We start from the raw sequence: 15,971 nt of genomic DNA, 5'->3' as shown, positions 1-15,971 counted from the left end.
CCCATTCCTGTGGCTGCGGGGACCCTCACCCCGAGGCTGTCCTGCGGGGCTCGGGGGCGCAGGCGTGGGGGGCGCTCGGCTGCCCGGCGAGGTGCCCGCGGGCGGGGGCAGAGGAGCCTCCGCCGTCTTCCCGGCCCCGGTGGCAGCGCCGGAGCCCGCGCCTTCTTCCCGCCCCGCGGCCCGGGCGCCTCCCGCGCGTGGCGGTGCGAGAGCCGGGCGCGGGGCGGGCGGGGGCGAGCGCCGCGGGCAGCGATTGGACGCGCGGCCGTGACGTCAGCACGCGCGCTCGCTCCGCCGCCGCCTCGGGCGCCGAGCTCTCCGTTCCGCCGCCGCCTGGCGCGCGCCCGGCCGAGAAGCGGGAGCGGGGCGCGCTCGGCGCTGGTCTCAGGCGGCTCGCGGGGTCCCGCGGCCCCGGCCCCGGCCCCCCGGCCCCGTCCGCGGCCGCCGCCCCGCCCCGCTCGCCCGGCGCGGATTTGAACCGCCCGGCCGCGGCCCGCGAGCGCGGCAGCCAATCAGCGGCGCGCACTTTCCCGCGGCTTCTGCGGCGGCGGCGGCCCGGCGGCGGCGGCGGCGGGCGGGAGGCGCGGGGGCGGGGTCGGCGCCGCGCGCGGAAAGCCTGGGCCTGGCCGGCCGCGCCCGCCGCCGCCCCCCGCGCCCCCGGCCCGGCCCCCTCCCCGAGAGCCGCCGCCGCGCCGAGCGCCGCGCCCCGAGAGCCTTCGCCGCCGGAGGATGCGACGCACCGCAGGTCACTGGGGCGGCCGCGGGCCGAGGGCGGGGCGGGGGCCGGGCCGGGGGCGCGGGCGGCGGTAACGGGGCGGCGGGCGCGGCCATGTTGGGCCTCGGGCGGCTGCACCTGTGCCGCCGGCGGGCCGGGCGGCCTTTGTTCGCGGCGGCGCCGGGCGGCCGGTCGGTCTTTGTGAGGCGCGGGCCGGGCCGGGGCCGGGCAGTGGGAGGGGCGCGCGGGGCGGCGGGAGGCGCTTTTTGTCTGCGGTGGGTCCCGGGGACGCTGGCGGGCGCCGGCCGTTGGTGCGCGCGGGCGCCGGAACCGGACCGGGCCCGGCAGGTGGCGGCGGGGGCCGACGTGGGGACCCGCTGGGCTGGGGGCGTCCGTCGCTCCCGGCGCTGCCGGTTCCCCCCGGTCCTCGGGCGGACGAGGGGCCCTGAGGCCTCGGGACGCGCGGAGACGCTCGCGGGGGCCGGTGAGCGCCGGCATTTAAAACGCGCCGGGCGGGCGGCGGGAGGGCAGGAGGCGGACCGCGGCCACCGGCGTCTCCTCTCCCCGGGCCCCGGACGCCGACAGCCGCGGGTTTGACATTTAAGTGGACCCTCGGTGTCTCGAGCAGGTCGTTGGCGCCCGGCGGTTAACGGAGCCCGCGCCCCGCGGGACCGGCGCGCCGGGCGCCTGCGGAGCCGGTTGGGGGAGCCCCGCGCTGACAGCCGCGCGCCGCCGGCGGAGGCCTGGGCTTCGGAGCGCGTTCCGCGCCGCGGCGTCCGCCCGCCCCTCGGTCTCTAACCGCGTTACAGACCTCGCGTTCGGAGCGGCCGTGCGGCGCCCCGGCCGGTGTGTGGACACGAGGTGACCCCGCCGGAGAGCGAGCCGCCCGGTCGCGGCTGGGACGGGAACCCCTTTCTCTCCGCAAACGGTTTACATGGCCGGGCGCACCTTGGAGCGGTAGGAAGCCGCGCTGCTCCGAGCCCGCGGGGGGCCGGGCGGGCGGCGGGGCGCAGGGCCTTCCCTCCCTCCCGGCCGGGCCGCACAGGCCCGCCCCCCCCCCCCCCTCCCGCCCCCGCCGCCCAAATCTCAACCGCCGGCTGGAGCGAGGACTCACGCCGCAAGCACGATGCCTTTGAGTCATTTCCTTTCTCTCCTTCCATTTTCTCAGACGCCCTGCAGCCCCGGGTTTGGGGCCTGTGTCTGCTCACGGGAGGGCTCCCGCCACATGGTACTCCCCTCCCCTCCTGCCGCTCCTGCGAGGCGGCCTCCGGTCCCGGTCCGGTTCGGTCCGGTCCCGTGGGAGGGCAGCAGATAAGGAAGGTCACCGGTTCCAGAGAGGACGGGCGGGATGCTGTGTGCGTGAGGGACAGGCTGCCATGTGTAGGCTGACCCAGTGAGACGCTCCTGGAGCCCCACAGTCAGGCAAGGTCCAGGCTGCCCGCTACGGCCACGGGCCCTGTTTTCTTGGGCATCTGATTGGCTGAAGCAAACGAGGAGGGGTCAGCATGTCTGGGTCCGAGGCCCGGCGGCCGGGCTTCACACGGGCCAGCCTTCCGCCTGGCGACCTCCTCCCCTCTCCCAGTAGCTCAGCCTCCAAAGGTTTGCTTGTATGGCAGAGCTTGAACTAAAACCCGTCCGCTGCTTCCTCTTTGACGTTGGGTGCCCGAGCGAAGCACGTGCGAGTGAGTGGAGCTGGATTTCTGGTGGGAAGACAGCAAACACTAAGGAGACGTGTGTGAGGTGAGCTGCAGGGCCCTGGTGCTGAAGTGAGGCTGGAGCTCCTCACCCACACTTGGGTCCCTGCCTTGTCACCTGGACACACAGCCTGCCCGGAGCCGCCTTGGTGGCAGGAACTGAAGATACAGGCTTCGGACTCGGGTTCGGCCTGTGGGCTGTGGCTTCTGTGTGGCGGCCGGCCTGACGGCAGGTGTGTGTGTTAATCCTCACCTGAGGGTATTTTCCCATTGGTTTTTGGAGAGAGTGGAAGTGAGGGGGAGAGACAGAGAGAGACACAGCGATTGGTCGCCTCCCGCATGCGCCCCGACCAGGGCCGGGAATGGAGCCTGCAGTCGAGGTAGGTGCCCTTGACCGGAATTGAACCCGGGACCCTTCTGTCCATGGGCCGATGCTCTATCCACTGAGCCACACCGGCCAGGGCAAATGTATGCCGTTTTGAACGAGCATCTTAGTTGTCTGAGCCTCGCTCTTCTCTGGCTGGACTCCAGGCCTGGGTGTTGGTTGTGGACTGCTGCTGGCCCTGCCTTTCCGAGGACAGGCACCCAGCCCTTTTCTTCTTTTGATATGTTTTTATTGATTCCAGAGAGGGAGAGACAGACATCAATGATAAGAGAATATCGTGGATCGGCTGCCTCCGGCACACCCCCTCCTGGGGTCGAGCCCGCAACCCGGGCATGTGCCCTGACCAGAATTGAACCCGGGACCCTTCAGTCCACAGGCCGATGCTCTAGCCATTGAGCCACACCGGCGAGGGCCCGGCACCCAGCCTTTTAGTGGCCGTCCGTGACCTCTCCCCCTGGGCTGAGCTCTTGGCAGGAGCAGATGCAGAGCCCTGCTGTGCCCTCACGCAGGCACGCAGTCAAGGCTGCATCTGTGGGCATGGAGCGCAGGGTAAACCCACCACCCGTGTCAGCGCCAGCACCTGGCCTGTTTGCCTCTCTTTTTCAATAGTCATGTTGGAGCAGGAGGGGACCCTCTGGAAGAAGCCGAGTATGGACAGTCAGGGGCTGGCCGCAGGTCTCCCTCCTTTAATGGGGAAGCCAGGACCGTGTTTGCCTCTTTTCTTCTCCTTTTCTCAGCGTAGCTAACTCAAACGTGAAGTAAAAACAGTTGTGAAACATGCAAGCACAGCAGCAGACAGACCTGTGCCTGCCTAAGCTGAGGCAAGCAGGGATGGCTCCTCTGCTCGTCTAGGGCCCCTGGCAGGTAGAGCGTCGAGTCTACCAAATACAAGCGCAAGGGGGTCGAGGACGCGCCTGAGGATTCGACTCATGCTTCCCAGACTGTCCGCGCCACGTGTGAACTTCCTGTTCAGGACGGGTTCTTCACAGCGAGCGGCCTGAGGAGGGAGAGGCTGCCCCTGCTGCCCAGGGACGCGTCCACATCTGGCCGTCGGCAATGGTTACAGCTGACGGGTCGGATGGACTTGGTTTGCTAGTTTTAAGACATCAAGACACACCTCAGCAGTGTCGTCCTTGAATCTGCCTTCCCAAAGGCAGGCGGCCCGCGACGCGTCTCAGAGCATCTTAATGTCTGCGATACGTAACGGCTTCAACAAACACACCGGGCGGGCCTTGCGAGCCGGCTGGGCCGAGTGCCGCCTTCGCTAGGGGTGCGTAGGGTGTCTGTCCTGCAGAAGGAGCTGGGACCCTGTTCTGTGTTGACCGGGTGTCATGGAAAGTTGGTTAAAGGGTAATTTATGTCTGTTCCTCACATGCTGACCAGTTTTTCACACGTGTCTGCACTCGTGTCGGAGAAAGTGTGTTTCTGACTCCAGGTTTCCTCTCCCCAGCGCGCGCTGTACCCTCCCTGCTCTTTCTGAAAGGCACGTGCGACCCTGTGAGGCCCCTCCTCAGGGAGTCCATTGCCCGTTGGGGTTCAAGACGAGGCGGTCACTGCATGTCTTACTTCGCCCTCTCCTGGCCTCCCAGCTGACCTCTGGCTCCCCTGCTTCCGCCCGGGCCTTGGCATGGCCAGCTTGCACCTCCCCCCACGCCCCTCCCAACCCCTTGCAAGTGTGGGCGTGGCTGGCTCTTCCTGTTCATTCCTTCTCCTTGGTTCTCAGCTTGGACGCCCTCCTAGAGAGCACCGCGTCCCTGCCTGCTGCAGGAGGCTCTCTGGGTGTCCCAGCCACCGTCAGCACCGTCCATGCTCTCTCTGCTCCAGCCACTGCCCCTGGCCTGCTGCTGCCCACAGCCACACGTGGCCTCCGGCTGCTGGAGTCTCCTATGGACGCTGTAGGGCTTGCTCCATGCTCAGGCGGCTTCCTCGACAACCCTGCTGCCTCGCCCGTTCTGACACGGTCCTCTGATGTGCCGTGCGCTGCTTACCTGTCCGTCTTCCTGATGGCACTGGGGTCCGTAAGGGCTTCGAGGACGGTCTTACCCCCTGATAGAGGGTGCCTGAGGGACTGTCATTCACAGTGACTCTGAATGAAGGGGCCCTCGGCCTCGTGCCAGGCTTGGAGGGTAACATCCCAGAAGGGGTGTGGGGTGGCGGACAGGAGTGGGCATGCTGGCCCTGGTGTGAGGTTGGAAAGGTATCACCTCCCCAGGGGCTGGCCACGGAGGCCTGAGGGGTGGCTCCGGGACCGTGGCCTCCTAAGCACAGGGGCTGGGGTAGGAGTGGCAGCTGCGAGAGAGGGTGGCATTGATGGGCTGGGTCAGCGTGGGGTTTCCCATGGGGAGAGTGGGCCCCAGGAATTCTGGGGTTCGCAGTCTGCAGAGAGTAGTACAGGGTGCTGCTCTTGTCTCACTGTGGACCATGGAAAGGGAAGGGGGATCCAGCTTCTCCTCCACTTCTGTTCTTTCCAGAAAAGCTGTGCTCTCACCTGTGGGCCGAGCAGTGCTGTGCTGTTCACCCAGGAGCGGAAGCCCTGGGCCCGCAGCTCTGTGTGGTCCTGGCTGCTGGTCTAGCTGCTTCCCTGAGATTCATTGTCGGGCTGCTGCCGCTGGGGGGAGCGCGCTCTGTCCCCGGCTGTGCCCGTGTGGCGGGCGCTGCTGTGCTCCTGTCCCAACCCAACCTGGGCTCTGTGATGCTGGCCCGTGCGTGTGGGCTGCACTGGTCTCTCTGTGATGCTGGGCCCGTGTGTGTGGGCTGCACTGGTCTCTGTGTGATGCTGGGCCCGTGTGTGTGGGCTGCACTGGTCTCTGTGTGATGCTGGGCCCGTGCGTGTGGGCTGCACTGGTCTCTGTGTGATGCTGGGCCCGTGCGTGTGGGCTGCACTGGTCTCTGTGTGATGCTGGGCCTGTCAGGCTGTGCTTGTGGACTCGCTAGGTCGTGAGTGTTGCTATGCGAGGACCCGCTGACTGTCTCCTGGGCTCAGGCAGTGCCAGGGGCACTAAGTTAACAGTGGAGGTAGCTTTCGAGTCTTCTGTTTTCCTAAAGATTTTTGTTTCGTAAATAATGTGAATTCCTAGAAGTACTAGTTAAAAGATACGTTAGAAGAAAGCAGCTTCTCTGTTGCTTCTCCCAAAAGATGTGCAGTCAGGCCGCCTCTGTGGCGCTTCTCTCCTTCGATGGCTTTGAGCTGCACCTCCCTCTCCTCCTCGCCTCCTCTCAGCAGTAGACGGGTACCCCGAGGTGGTCCGTGAGCCCCCGCCCTGGGCTGAGCCTCCCTCGGACTCTGCACTCAGGAGACCGTCCTGGAGTAGGAGGTGGGCCCTGGTGTGTGCAGGGCAGTGCTGTCCCGCGGCCTACCCTCGCTGGCTGTCAGGCCTGTGCCCTGGTCCCAGGGGATTTACAGGACCAGCTGGCGGGGTAACAGGGAGAGCCAGTGGACAGAAGACACCTTTTTGAAAAGCCTGTTGACAGTCTTGCCAAATAATTGAACCTGAATCTTATTGCCAACAACCCATTCACAGGACGTACGGGAGTGAGGGCACGCTCACCACCCGCTGCACAATTGTCGCTGGCAGAGCAGACACGGGACCGAGACCAGCTCGGTCTCATCCGCGGGAAAGGGGTTGTGGGTGAGAGGGGAGGTCCAGGCAGCGGAGACCCGGCTGCACGCGCTGCGGCTGCCGCGTTGGAAACGGGAACACGCACTAGGCTTGCTGTTGAGGGGCTGCCGTAGAGGTTCGTGTGTTTAAGAAAAGCACCTGTCCCTTTTAGAGACGCACACAGATCTTTACCGATGACACAAGACGCCGCCTGGGTTTGCTTCTGGGTCCGCGAGGAGAGCGGTGAGTGTGTGACGGGTCCTGACTGGCCTGGCCGCTGGTGCACTGTCCTCGGGGCTCTGCCACGGCTGCCGACCGTCCTGTGCACTCAGAACTCTGCAGAACAGAGGAAGCCAGGAGGGAAGATGGGGCACCTAGTAGGTCTGCTGCAGGGCTGGGCGGCTCCTCCAGGCTGGATTAGGGCTTTCCTCCCAGAGCGGTGGGAGGTCCTGCGGTGTGTGTGTGTGTGTGTGTGTGCGCGTGAGAGAGAGAGAGAGAGAGAGAGAGAGAGAGAGAGAGGCGGGTCTGTCTGTTCTGTGGTGTCAGTCCTCTGTCGAGCTGTGATGGGTAGTGAGGAGCGGGCCCAGGAGCCCGGTCTGGGGCACTCCCTGTTCCGGTGGCATCTCTCCCCGTCCCCGCTTTGGTGTTGCTGTGGCCGCGGCCGCGTGATGTGTGTGGGGCGGTGAGCCGGGGCGTCCCGTCTGCCTGGAGCTGGAAGAGACGACTGTCTCACTCTCTGTCTCTAGTTGTGGAAGCCGGCGGACCCCTTGGGCTGAGCCAAGTCCACGTGATGGCTTTGGGGCTTGCTGCCACACCCAGTGAGTGGCCCCAGGCTGGGCGCCTGGGAGCGGGTGGGAAGTGCAGATCCGCAGGCCCGCCCTCAGCCTGGGCAGCCCTTCACCTGGCTCTGTGCCTCAGCAGGGGGGACGGCTGCTGCCAGGGGCTGGTGCGAGCCCGGGAGAAGGTGGTGGTGGGCGCGGGGGGGTGGGGGAGCCGACAGGCTTGGGCAGGAGGGTCTGCACTCACGGGAAGCCTGCGGTTTGGGGTATGAGATGGGGGAGAGGTGTCCGTGAGGCCCGCAAGGTTCTTTCTTCTTTCTTCTCCCCATCTCTCCACCCCTCCCCTTTGTCAACCGTTTGCTTATTCTCTGTATCTCAGGGTCTGTTTTGTTCTGTTTGTTCATAGTTGTTGTTTTTTAAATCCCACTTGTGAGATCACACGGCATGGTCTTTCTGTGTCTGACTGACTTCCCTTAGCATAGCACCCTTCAGGCCATTCGTGTTTTTGCAGATGGCAGGATTTCATTCTTTCATTGCTGAGTACATTGTATGCGCACCCAGCTTTTTAAAAAATATATATTTTATTGATTTTTTACAGAGAGGAAGGGAGAGGAATAGAGAGTTAGAAACATTGATGAGAGAGAAACATCGATCAGCCACCTCCCGCACCCCCCCCACCCCCCGGGGGATTCACCCGCAACCAAGGCACGTGCCCCTGACTGGAATCGAACCCGGGACCCCTCGGTCCGCAGGCCGACGCTCCATCCACTGAGCCAAACCGGTTAGGGCAGCGCACCCAGCTTTTTATCCACTCGTCCGTTGGAGGGCACTTAGGTTGTGTCCATGTCTTGGTTATTGTAAATAATGCTGCGTGAGCGTAGGGGTGCAGGTGTCTTTTAAAAACGGACTTTTTAGAGAGAGAGGAAGGTGGGGGAGAGAGAAAGAAAGAAACATGTTGGTCGCCCCACTTACACATGCATTCATTAGTGATTCTTGTATGTGCCTGACGGGACTGAACCCCAAACCTTGGGACGGTGCTCTCACCAACTCGCTGTTTGGCCAGGGGTGTGTGTGTGTGTGTGTAATATATATATATATATGTGTGTGTGTGTGTGTGTGTAATATATATGTGTGTGTGTGTGTGTAATATATATATATATGTGTGTGTGTGTGTGTAATATATATGTGTGTGTGTGTAATATATATATATGTGTGTGTGTGTGTGTAATATATATGTGTGTGTGTGTAAAATATGTGTGTGTAATATATATATGTGTGTGTGTAATATATATATGTGTGTGTAATATATATATATATGTGTGTGTAATATATATATATGCGTGTGTAAAATATGTGTGTGTGTAATATATATATGTGTGTGTGTGTAATATATATATGTGCGTGTGTGTGTAAAATATGTGTGTGTGTGTAATATATATGTGTGTGTGTAATATGTGTGTGTGTATGTGTGTGTAATATATATATGTGTGTGTGTGTGTAATATATATATGTGTGTGTGTGTGTGTAAAATATATATATATAATCGATGTCAGAGAGGAAGGGAGAGGGAGAGAGAGAGAAACATCAATGATGAGAGAGAACCATTGATTGGCTGACTCCTGCACATCTCACACTGGGATCAAGCCGGTAATCAGGGCATGTGTCCTTGACTGGAATCGAACCCTGGACCCTTCAGTGGGCAGGCTGATGCTCTATCCACTGAGCAAACCCGGCTAGGGCTACACATACTTTTTTGTTAGTGTTTTGGGTTTCTTTGGCTAAATATCCAGAAGTGAAATTGTTGGGTCATAAGCAGTTCCTATTTTACTTTTTTGTTGTTGCTGTTAATCCTCACCTGAGGCTATTTTCTCCATTAATTTTTAGAGAGAGTGGAAGGGAGGGGAAGAGAGAGAGAGGGAAACATCCATGTGAGAGAGACACATTGATTAGTTGGCACACCGCCCCCACTCGCCCCAACCTGGGGATCGAGCCTGCAATCGAGGCAGGAGGCCTGTGCCCCTGACTGTGCCAACGCCCGACCCCTGAGTCAAACCGGCCGGGCTATTTTACATTAAAAAAAAAAAATAATGCTGCCCTCGCCAGTTTGGCTCAGTCTCTAGCCCAGGGGGGGGCAAACTTTTTGACTGGAGGGCCACGATGGGTTCTTAACCTGGACCGGAGGCTGGAACAAAAGCATGGATGGAGTGTTTGTGTGAACTAATATAAATTCAAAGTAAACATCATTACATAAAAGGGTACGGTCTTTTTTTTTTTTAGCTTTATTCATTTCAAACGGGCTGTAGTTTGCCCATGGCTGGGATAGAGCGTCGGCCTTCGGACTGAAGGGTCCCAGGTTCGATTCCAGTCAGGGGCATGTACCTTGGTTGCGGGCACATACCCAGTAGGGGGCGTGCAGGAGGCAGCTGATCGATGTTTCTCTCTCATCGATGTTTCTAACTCTCTATCCCTCTCCCTTCCTCTCTGTAAAAAATCAATAAAATATGTATTAAAAAAATAAATGCTTTTATTGATTTAAGAGAGGAAGGGAGAGGGAGAGAGAGAAAAATATCAATGATGAGAGAGGATCATGGATCAGCTGCCTCCCACACCCCCCACACTGGGGATCAAACCTGCAACCCGGGCAGGTGCCCTGACTGGGAATGACACTGTGACCTCCTGGTTCTTAGGTCGATGAGCCACGCCAGCCTGGTCGAATGTTTTGATTCTTTCAGATTTTCTGCGTATGTGAGTGACCATGTTCTCTGTGAACAAAAGATAGTTTTATTTTGCCCCGACCGTTGTGACTCAGTAGTTGGAGTGTCATCGGCCCACGAACTGAATGAAGGGTCATGGGTTCGATTCCAGGTCAAGGGCACGTACCTGGGTTGCAGGTTCGATCCCTGGCCCTGGTTGGGACACGTGGGAGGCAACCAGTGATGTGTGTCTTTCACATCGATATTTCTCTGCCCCTTCCCCTTCTCTGTCCCTTCCACTCTATAAATCAATGGAAAAAATATCCGCAGGTGAAGATTAACAACAACAAAAGATTTATTTCTTCCTACCCATTTTGTATGCCTTTCACTTCTTTTTCTTGTCTTATTGCATTACCTAGGATGGCAGAATATTCTGAAAAAACTTTTATTGATTGATTTGAGAGAGAAAAGTATTTATTGTTCTACTTATTTATGCATTCATTGGTTGATCCTTGTATGTGCCCTGACGGGGATCGAACCTGCAACCTTGGCCTATCGGGACTGTGCTCTGGCTAACCGAGCTACTTGGCAGGGCCGTGTACCACAGCTTTATCCACCACCTGTTGGTGGGCACTCAGGTGGCTCTGTGTCTTGGCTGTTGTTAATAGCCCTCAGCGTCCACGCCCACCCGTCGCTGCTGTGGAGGCTGCAGGCTGCCCACAGGTGTCTCCACCTCCACACGCTGTCCTTTCCGGCCAGACTGTCCTTCATCGGAGGGGCTGCCCGCGGGTGCTGGTGTTCAGCGTCCTTGACCTTTGCCAGCATTTTCCAGTAGCAGCCTCCAGTGGTGACGGTCAGACAGGCGCACGAGGGCCCAGTCTTCCCTGAGAGCTGCCGGGTGCCCGTGGTGTCCCCGGGCCTCCCTCGCACCTCACAGCGGCCGCCAGGGCACTCGGGGCGGATGGCCTCCGCTGGGACGGGTGCCCGCCTGCACCTGGTCTGGCTGCCCCCTGGGGGTGGGCGCTGTGCGGCGGAGACCTGCATTCGGCAGCACAGGCAGAGGGGCCTCTGCGCCGGATGCAAGCTCGGGCTCGGCGGTCACCCGCATGTTCGTACTCGGGTGCATCCCTGGCCGCTCTCGTCATGGCCTGTGGTCTGGGCCTGGGCAGGGCTGGTGGGGGTGGGGAGGGGGGTGTTGGCCAGGCCCACAACAGGACTGACCAGGCCGCGGGCTCGCTTTCTGAATCTCGGCGTTTCCTCGTCAGCCTGGCACTAACGGTGTGTCAGGTGGTGGAGAGTCTGGTTCTAAACTTGACTGACCAAGTGACCGTGTGCACGTCACGGACGCTCTGCCCGGGAGGCCCCCCGCTGTGCCAGGCCGGTGTCGGCCGCGTGGGCCCCTGTCCTGGGCAGCGGGTGGTGTGTGCACGGCCACACGGCTTGTGCGAGGCGGGCCTGACTTTTGTGTTCTCTTCCTTAAAGGCTACTCGTTCTTTTTCTTTTAGTTTTGTTCTTTTGTGACTTTGTCATTTTTGTGACATTGGGACTGCCTGCTGTGACTGAAGCCATTGTACAGTACGGCACACACTGACTGCAAACACCGGAACCAGCCCACACGCTGTAGAGATGGGGCCCGCTCACCTGCGGTCCTAAAGGTGACAGGTCTCTCCCTGTTGTCTTCCTAACAGTGTAGCGTCCGAGAACGGAGCACCTGCACCGCATGGAATTGAGCATCAGAAAAGGCCCCCTTCCCGCGCAGAAAGCTGTCAAGTGCGTAAGGATGAAGCAGGCGCCGGAAGTCCTCGGGGGCTCTGCGGGGAAGCCCCCGGGCTGCGACGTGAGCCGCGAGTGCTCCGTGTTCCTGGGCAAGGCCCCGCTCTCCGCCGGCCTGCAGGAGGGCGTCGTGCAGAAGTTCAACGGGCACGAGGCCCTCCCCTTCCTCCCGGCCGAGAGGCTGAAGGACCTGACCTCCCGCGTGTTCAACGGAGAGCCTGGGGCTCACGATGCCAAACTGCGCTTTGAGCCCCAGGAAACGAAAGGGGCCGAGACGCCGCCTCACACGACCCCCATCAAAAACGGCTCCCCGGAGATCAAGCTGAAGATCACCAAGACCTACATGAACGGGAAGCCGCTCTTCGAGTCGTCCATCTGTGGAGACGGCGCTGCCGCGGCGGCCCAGCCGGAAGGAAACGGACAAGAGCCAGAGAGTAAGGGGAGGAGGAGCAGGAAGAGGACCATCAAGTACGACTCGGCGCTGGAGCCGGGCCTCGCCGAAGCCGCTGTGGGGGCCGAGGCCGCCAGCCCCGCCGACGGAAAGGTATTCACGGCTGGGGTCGGGGCCGCGCAGGGAACCCCACGAGGACGCCGCCACGTGCAGGGGCCGCGGGGAGCTGGGTCATGGCGCAGGCCTGGCTCCCGGGTGCCCCGGCACTGCCTCCTTCAGGCTGCGCAGCCCTGCGGAGCGGGTGAGGCCTGGAGAGGTCAGATATGGATTCTAGGTTACAGTGGCCCAGAGGCAGCTCGTTTCCTGGGCCTCTGCAGAGGCCTCGGCCTGGCTCGGCTCAGGGCTCCTGTCGGAGGCCTCCGGTTCCCTCCCCTCACCTGGCTCCTCCACCGGGGCCCGGGCTGCGTCTCAGCGCAGAGGCAGGTGCAGAGCCCTGACATACCCGAGAGGGCTCGGTACTCACGTCACCACGTCTTAAAGTGGCTCTCCAGGTAGCCCCCACTTAAATGAGTGTAAGCCCCATACAGCAGCCAGGAGCCTCTCTGAGGCCGGAGGAATGGGGAGAGTGCCGCAGCCCCCACCCCCTGTCACAGGAGCTGGTGATCTTGAGGCGGTCCTCTTGCAGGAGTGAGGGGTGGGAGGGAGGCCAGGAGTATTTTGTTTAAAATTTTACTCAAGGAATTCTATTTACAGTTTCCACAGATAGGGGAGGAAGTGGCCAAATTCCTTGAAATTATTAAAATAATGAATTTTGAGGGTTGAAACATGTTTTTTGAGTGCTCAGGGCTGTCCAGGTCTCGCTAATATGATGTAACAGTGGGATTCTAAGAGGCCTGGCTGGTGTGTGGTGTTGGCAGTGCCCTGGTGGTGACTCCCAGCCCGCCGCTGGGTTTTGTTAGGACGAGTAAAGCCCCGATTGCTGACCTCCGACTTGGTCCTCGTGGCTGTCGTAAGGCTGGGTCTGAGGACTAGTCAGAGCCCCTTCCTGAAAGTGTGACATGGCAGCCCCGTGCCAGCACCCGCACCCGCACCTGCTCTGTGAGCACGTCCCCCTCTGCGGTCTCCGGGGCCCAGGAGCTCACACTCAGAAGGAGGTCAGGCCGCCGGCTGCTGGTCCCCTGGAGGCCAGAGTGAGGGTGCTGGGAGGAGGTGGCCCCCTGAACACCTGGGCTCCTTGACGGAGAAACAGGCCACGAGGGTGGGGCTGAGGCTTGCTGCCACGTGTGCCGGGGTGAGTTCCGTGAGAATAAGCACCGTCAGGCGGGAAGGAGCTGGTCGCCCCTGTGGCCGCGCAGTGCGGGCAGCCCCTCAGCTGAGGGCACGAGATGCACGATTCCGAGGGTGATGCCAGGGCTGCGATTTGAAAACAGTCGGGGGGGGGGCGGGCGGTGTGGAGCCTCCAGCTGGTTACCCTCAGTGTTCTGTGGCCGGAAGGCTGGACTGAGGGGTAGATGTCTTTTGTTCATTTTCAGATTCCAGCTAAGAAAGAGCCCGGCCCCAGCACCGGCAGAGACCGAGAGCAGCTGCTGAGATACAGCGTGGGCGACCTGGTGTGGGCCAAGGTGTCGGGCTACCCCTGGTGGCCCTGCATGGTGTCCGCTGACCCGCTCCTGCACAGCTACACCAAGCTCAAAGGTGCGCCTTCGCGGGGTCCTCTCTCCTGCCCGTCACCTCTCCCTCTTCCATGAAGAGCCCTACTGTGCTGCTTCCTGTGTTCAGGTGCACGTGACGTGACATGTGCCATCTTAACTGATGTCACGTGCACAGTGGGTGATGTTAGGCGCACTTGTGCTGTGCAGCTGGCACCGCTGTCTCAGGAAGTCCTCCTGCCCCGCCCCCTCCTGCCCCAGTCCCGGGCACCAGCCTCTGCTCCGCTTCCTATGGCTTTTGTTTTTAATAATTTCTTTCATTCTGGAGTCACATACTTATTTTTTTTAATCCTCACCCGAGGATATCTTTCCGTTGATTTAGAGAGAGTGGAAGAGAGAGACATCGATGGCAGAGAAACACATGGATTGGTTGCCTCCTGCATGACCCCCACCAGGGTCCAGGCTGGCGAGGAGCCCGCCACCGAGGTATGAGCCTCAGACCGGAATCGAACCCGGACCCGTCAGTCCGCAGGGCAGCGCTCTCTCCCCTGAGCCACACCAGCCAGGGCTGCTCCCCGTGGTTTTGACTTGCATTTTCCTGGTGATCAGTGATGTTGAAATTTTTTTCACGTGCTTTTAGCCACGAGTGCATTTCCTTTGGGGATCAGGCAGGGGAAGTCTAGCATTTCTGTGATGTGGAGCAGCAGCCCTGTCCTGGCCGCGGCCTCCCGGGGCGGGCGTCCGATGGACCGCGCTTCTGCGTTGGAAAGAGCAGCCTAGCGTGCTTTAGGCCGTGCGCTGCGGCCGGAGGGTTTGCCGCGTCGGTGGGTCACGTCTCCCTGGCACGGCCGCGTCCTCACCGTCTTCTCTTAGAAAGCGGTCTGGAATCGGGTAATTTCCTGTTTCGGAGATTCTGTCACCACTTGTTCTGCTTTATGGAGTGAGACCTTCACTGTCTTGCTCCTGAGCTCCGCAGCCTTGGGCTGTTTGGTACGAGATTCCTTCCTGGCTTTATCTTTGCCTGTTACCAGCTGCCAAGACGTGTGGCGCTCTCCCTGTGACAGGGGTGCTTTTTTACCTGCAGTTTGGTCCGTTTCTGCCTGACCTGTCCGGGGCTGGTGCCCTCGGAGCCTGGCTGGGAGACCCGGGTTCTCCATGGCATCTGGCTGCCCGTCCTGGGCGCTGGCCTTGCTTCTGCGGGCGCCTGGCTGTCTGCATGCGGGGCTTCCCTTCCTCCCTGCCCTTCGCTCGAGGTGGCCTGTGCACACGTGAATGGCTGCTGTCCATTTGGAGGCTCTCGGTGCTGGAGGAAGATGGGCTCAGGCCAGCCCAGGGGGTCAGGGGCCGTGATGAAGGACAGGCACGAAGTGCCAGTAGGTACCTGGGCCCAGGTGGGCCAGGCTCTCTGCGCAGGTGTGGGTGGGAGGCAGTGACAGGTGTGGGTGGGAGGCAGTGACAGGTGTGGGTGGGAGGAGTGACAGGTGTGGGTGGGAGGCAGTGACAGGTGTGGGTGGGAGGCAGTGACAGGTGTGGGTGGGGAGGCAGTGACAGGTGTGGGTGGGAGGCAGTGACAGGTGTGGGTGGGGAGGCAGTGACAGGTGTGGGTGGGAGGCAGTGACAGGTGTGGGTGGGAGGAGTGACAGGTGTGGGTGGGAGGAGTGACAGGTGTGGGTGGGAGGCAGTGACAGGTGTGGGTGGGAGGAGTGACAGGTGTGGGTGGGAGGCAGTGACAGGTGTGGGTGGGAGGCAGTGACAGGTGTGGGTGGGAGGAGTGACAGGTGTGGGTGGGAGGCAGTGACAGGTGTGGGTGGGAGGAGTGACAGGTGTGGGTGGGAGGAGTGACAGGTGTGGGTGGGAGGCAGTGACAGGTGTGGGTGGGAGGCAGTGACAGGTGTGGGTGGGAGGAGTGACAGGTGTGGGTGGGAGGCAGTGACAGGTGTGGGTGGGAGGCAGTGACAGGTGTGGGTGGGAGGCAGTGACAGGTGTGGGTGGGGAGGCAGTGACAGGTGTGGGTGGGGAGGCAGTGACAGGTGTGGGTGGGAGGAGTGACAGGTGTGGATCGACAGCATGGTTGGTGACTTTCAGAAACTGGCCCAAAAGGAAGGTGCCTCACAAACAGGCAGGACCCCTGGTGAATCATGTGAAATAAAACCAGACTTGACCTCCCAGCTTGGGCTCCAGTAGGTTTCATGGGTGAGAGAGACCCGTTTAACTAGGAGGTAATTAGGTGACATTGTTACCAAGTTTCTAGGCAGACAAGGACTTAAAAAAATGTTACATTTATTTTACAAAT

At 60.7% G+C, this 15,971-nt stretch overlaps 1 protein-coding gene across 2 annotated transcripts in view; it reads left to right on the top strand.

Moving 5' to 3' along the window:
* The first annotated feature begins 701 nt into the window (after positions 1-701).
* NSD2 (nuclear receptor binding SET domain protein 2) overlaps positions 702-15,971 on the top strand; it is a 43,272-nt gene continuing 28,002 nt past the window's right edge. Inside the window, exons 1-3 of one of the 2 annotated variants that reach the window (XM_070400413.1) lie at positions 702-745; positions 11,554-12,182; positions 13,562-13,724. In XM_070400413.1, the coding sequence (XP_070256514.1) occupies positions 11,586-12,182; positions 13,562-13,724 (760 nt within the window). In that variant the 5' untranslated portion in view covers positions 702-745; positions 11,554-11,585. Of the gene's footprint in view, positions 746-4,103; positions 4,145-11,553; positions 12,183-13,540; positions 13,725-15,971 lie in introns of those variants that run through there. The other variant, XM_070400406.1, reaches the window with a different exon arrangement.

This window comes from Myotis yumanensis, unplaced genomic scaffold (genome assembly GCF_028538775.1).
Source record: "Myotis yumanensis isolate MYYU_CA2020_CCGP unplaced genomic scaffold, mMyoYum1.0.hap1 SCAF_1, whole genome shotgun sequence".
NCBI classification, from domain to species: domain Eukaryota; kingdom Metazoa; phylum Chordata; class Mammalia; order Chiroptera; family Vespertilionidae; genus Myotis; species Myotis yumanensis.
This window is presented reverse-complemented; position numbering and strand designations above follow the sequence as displayed.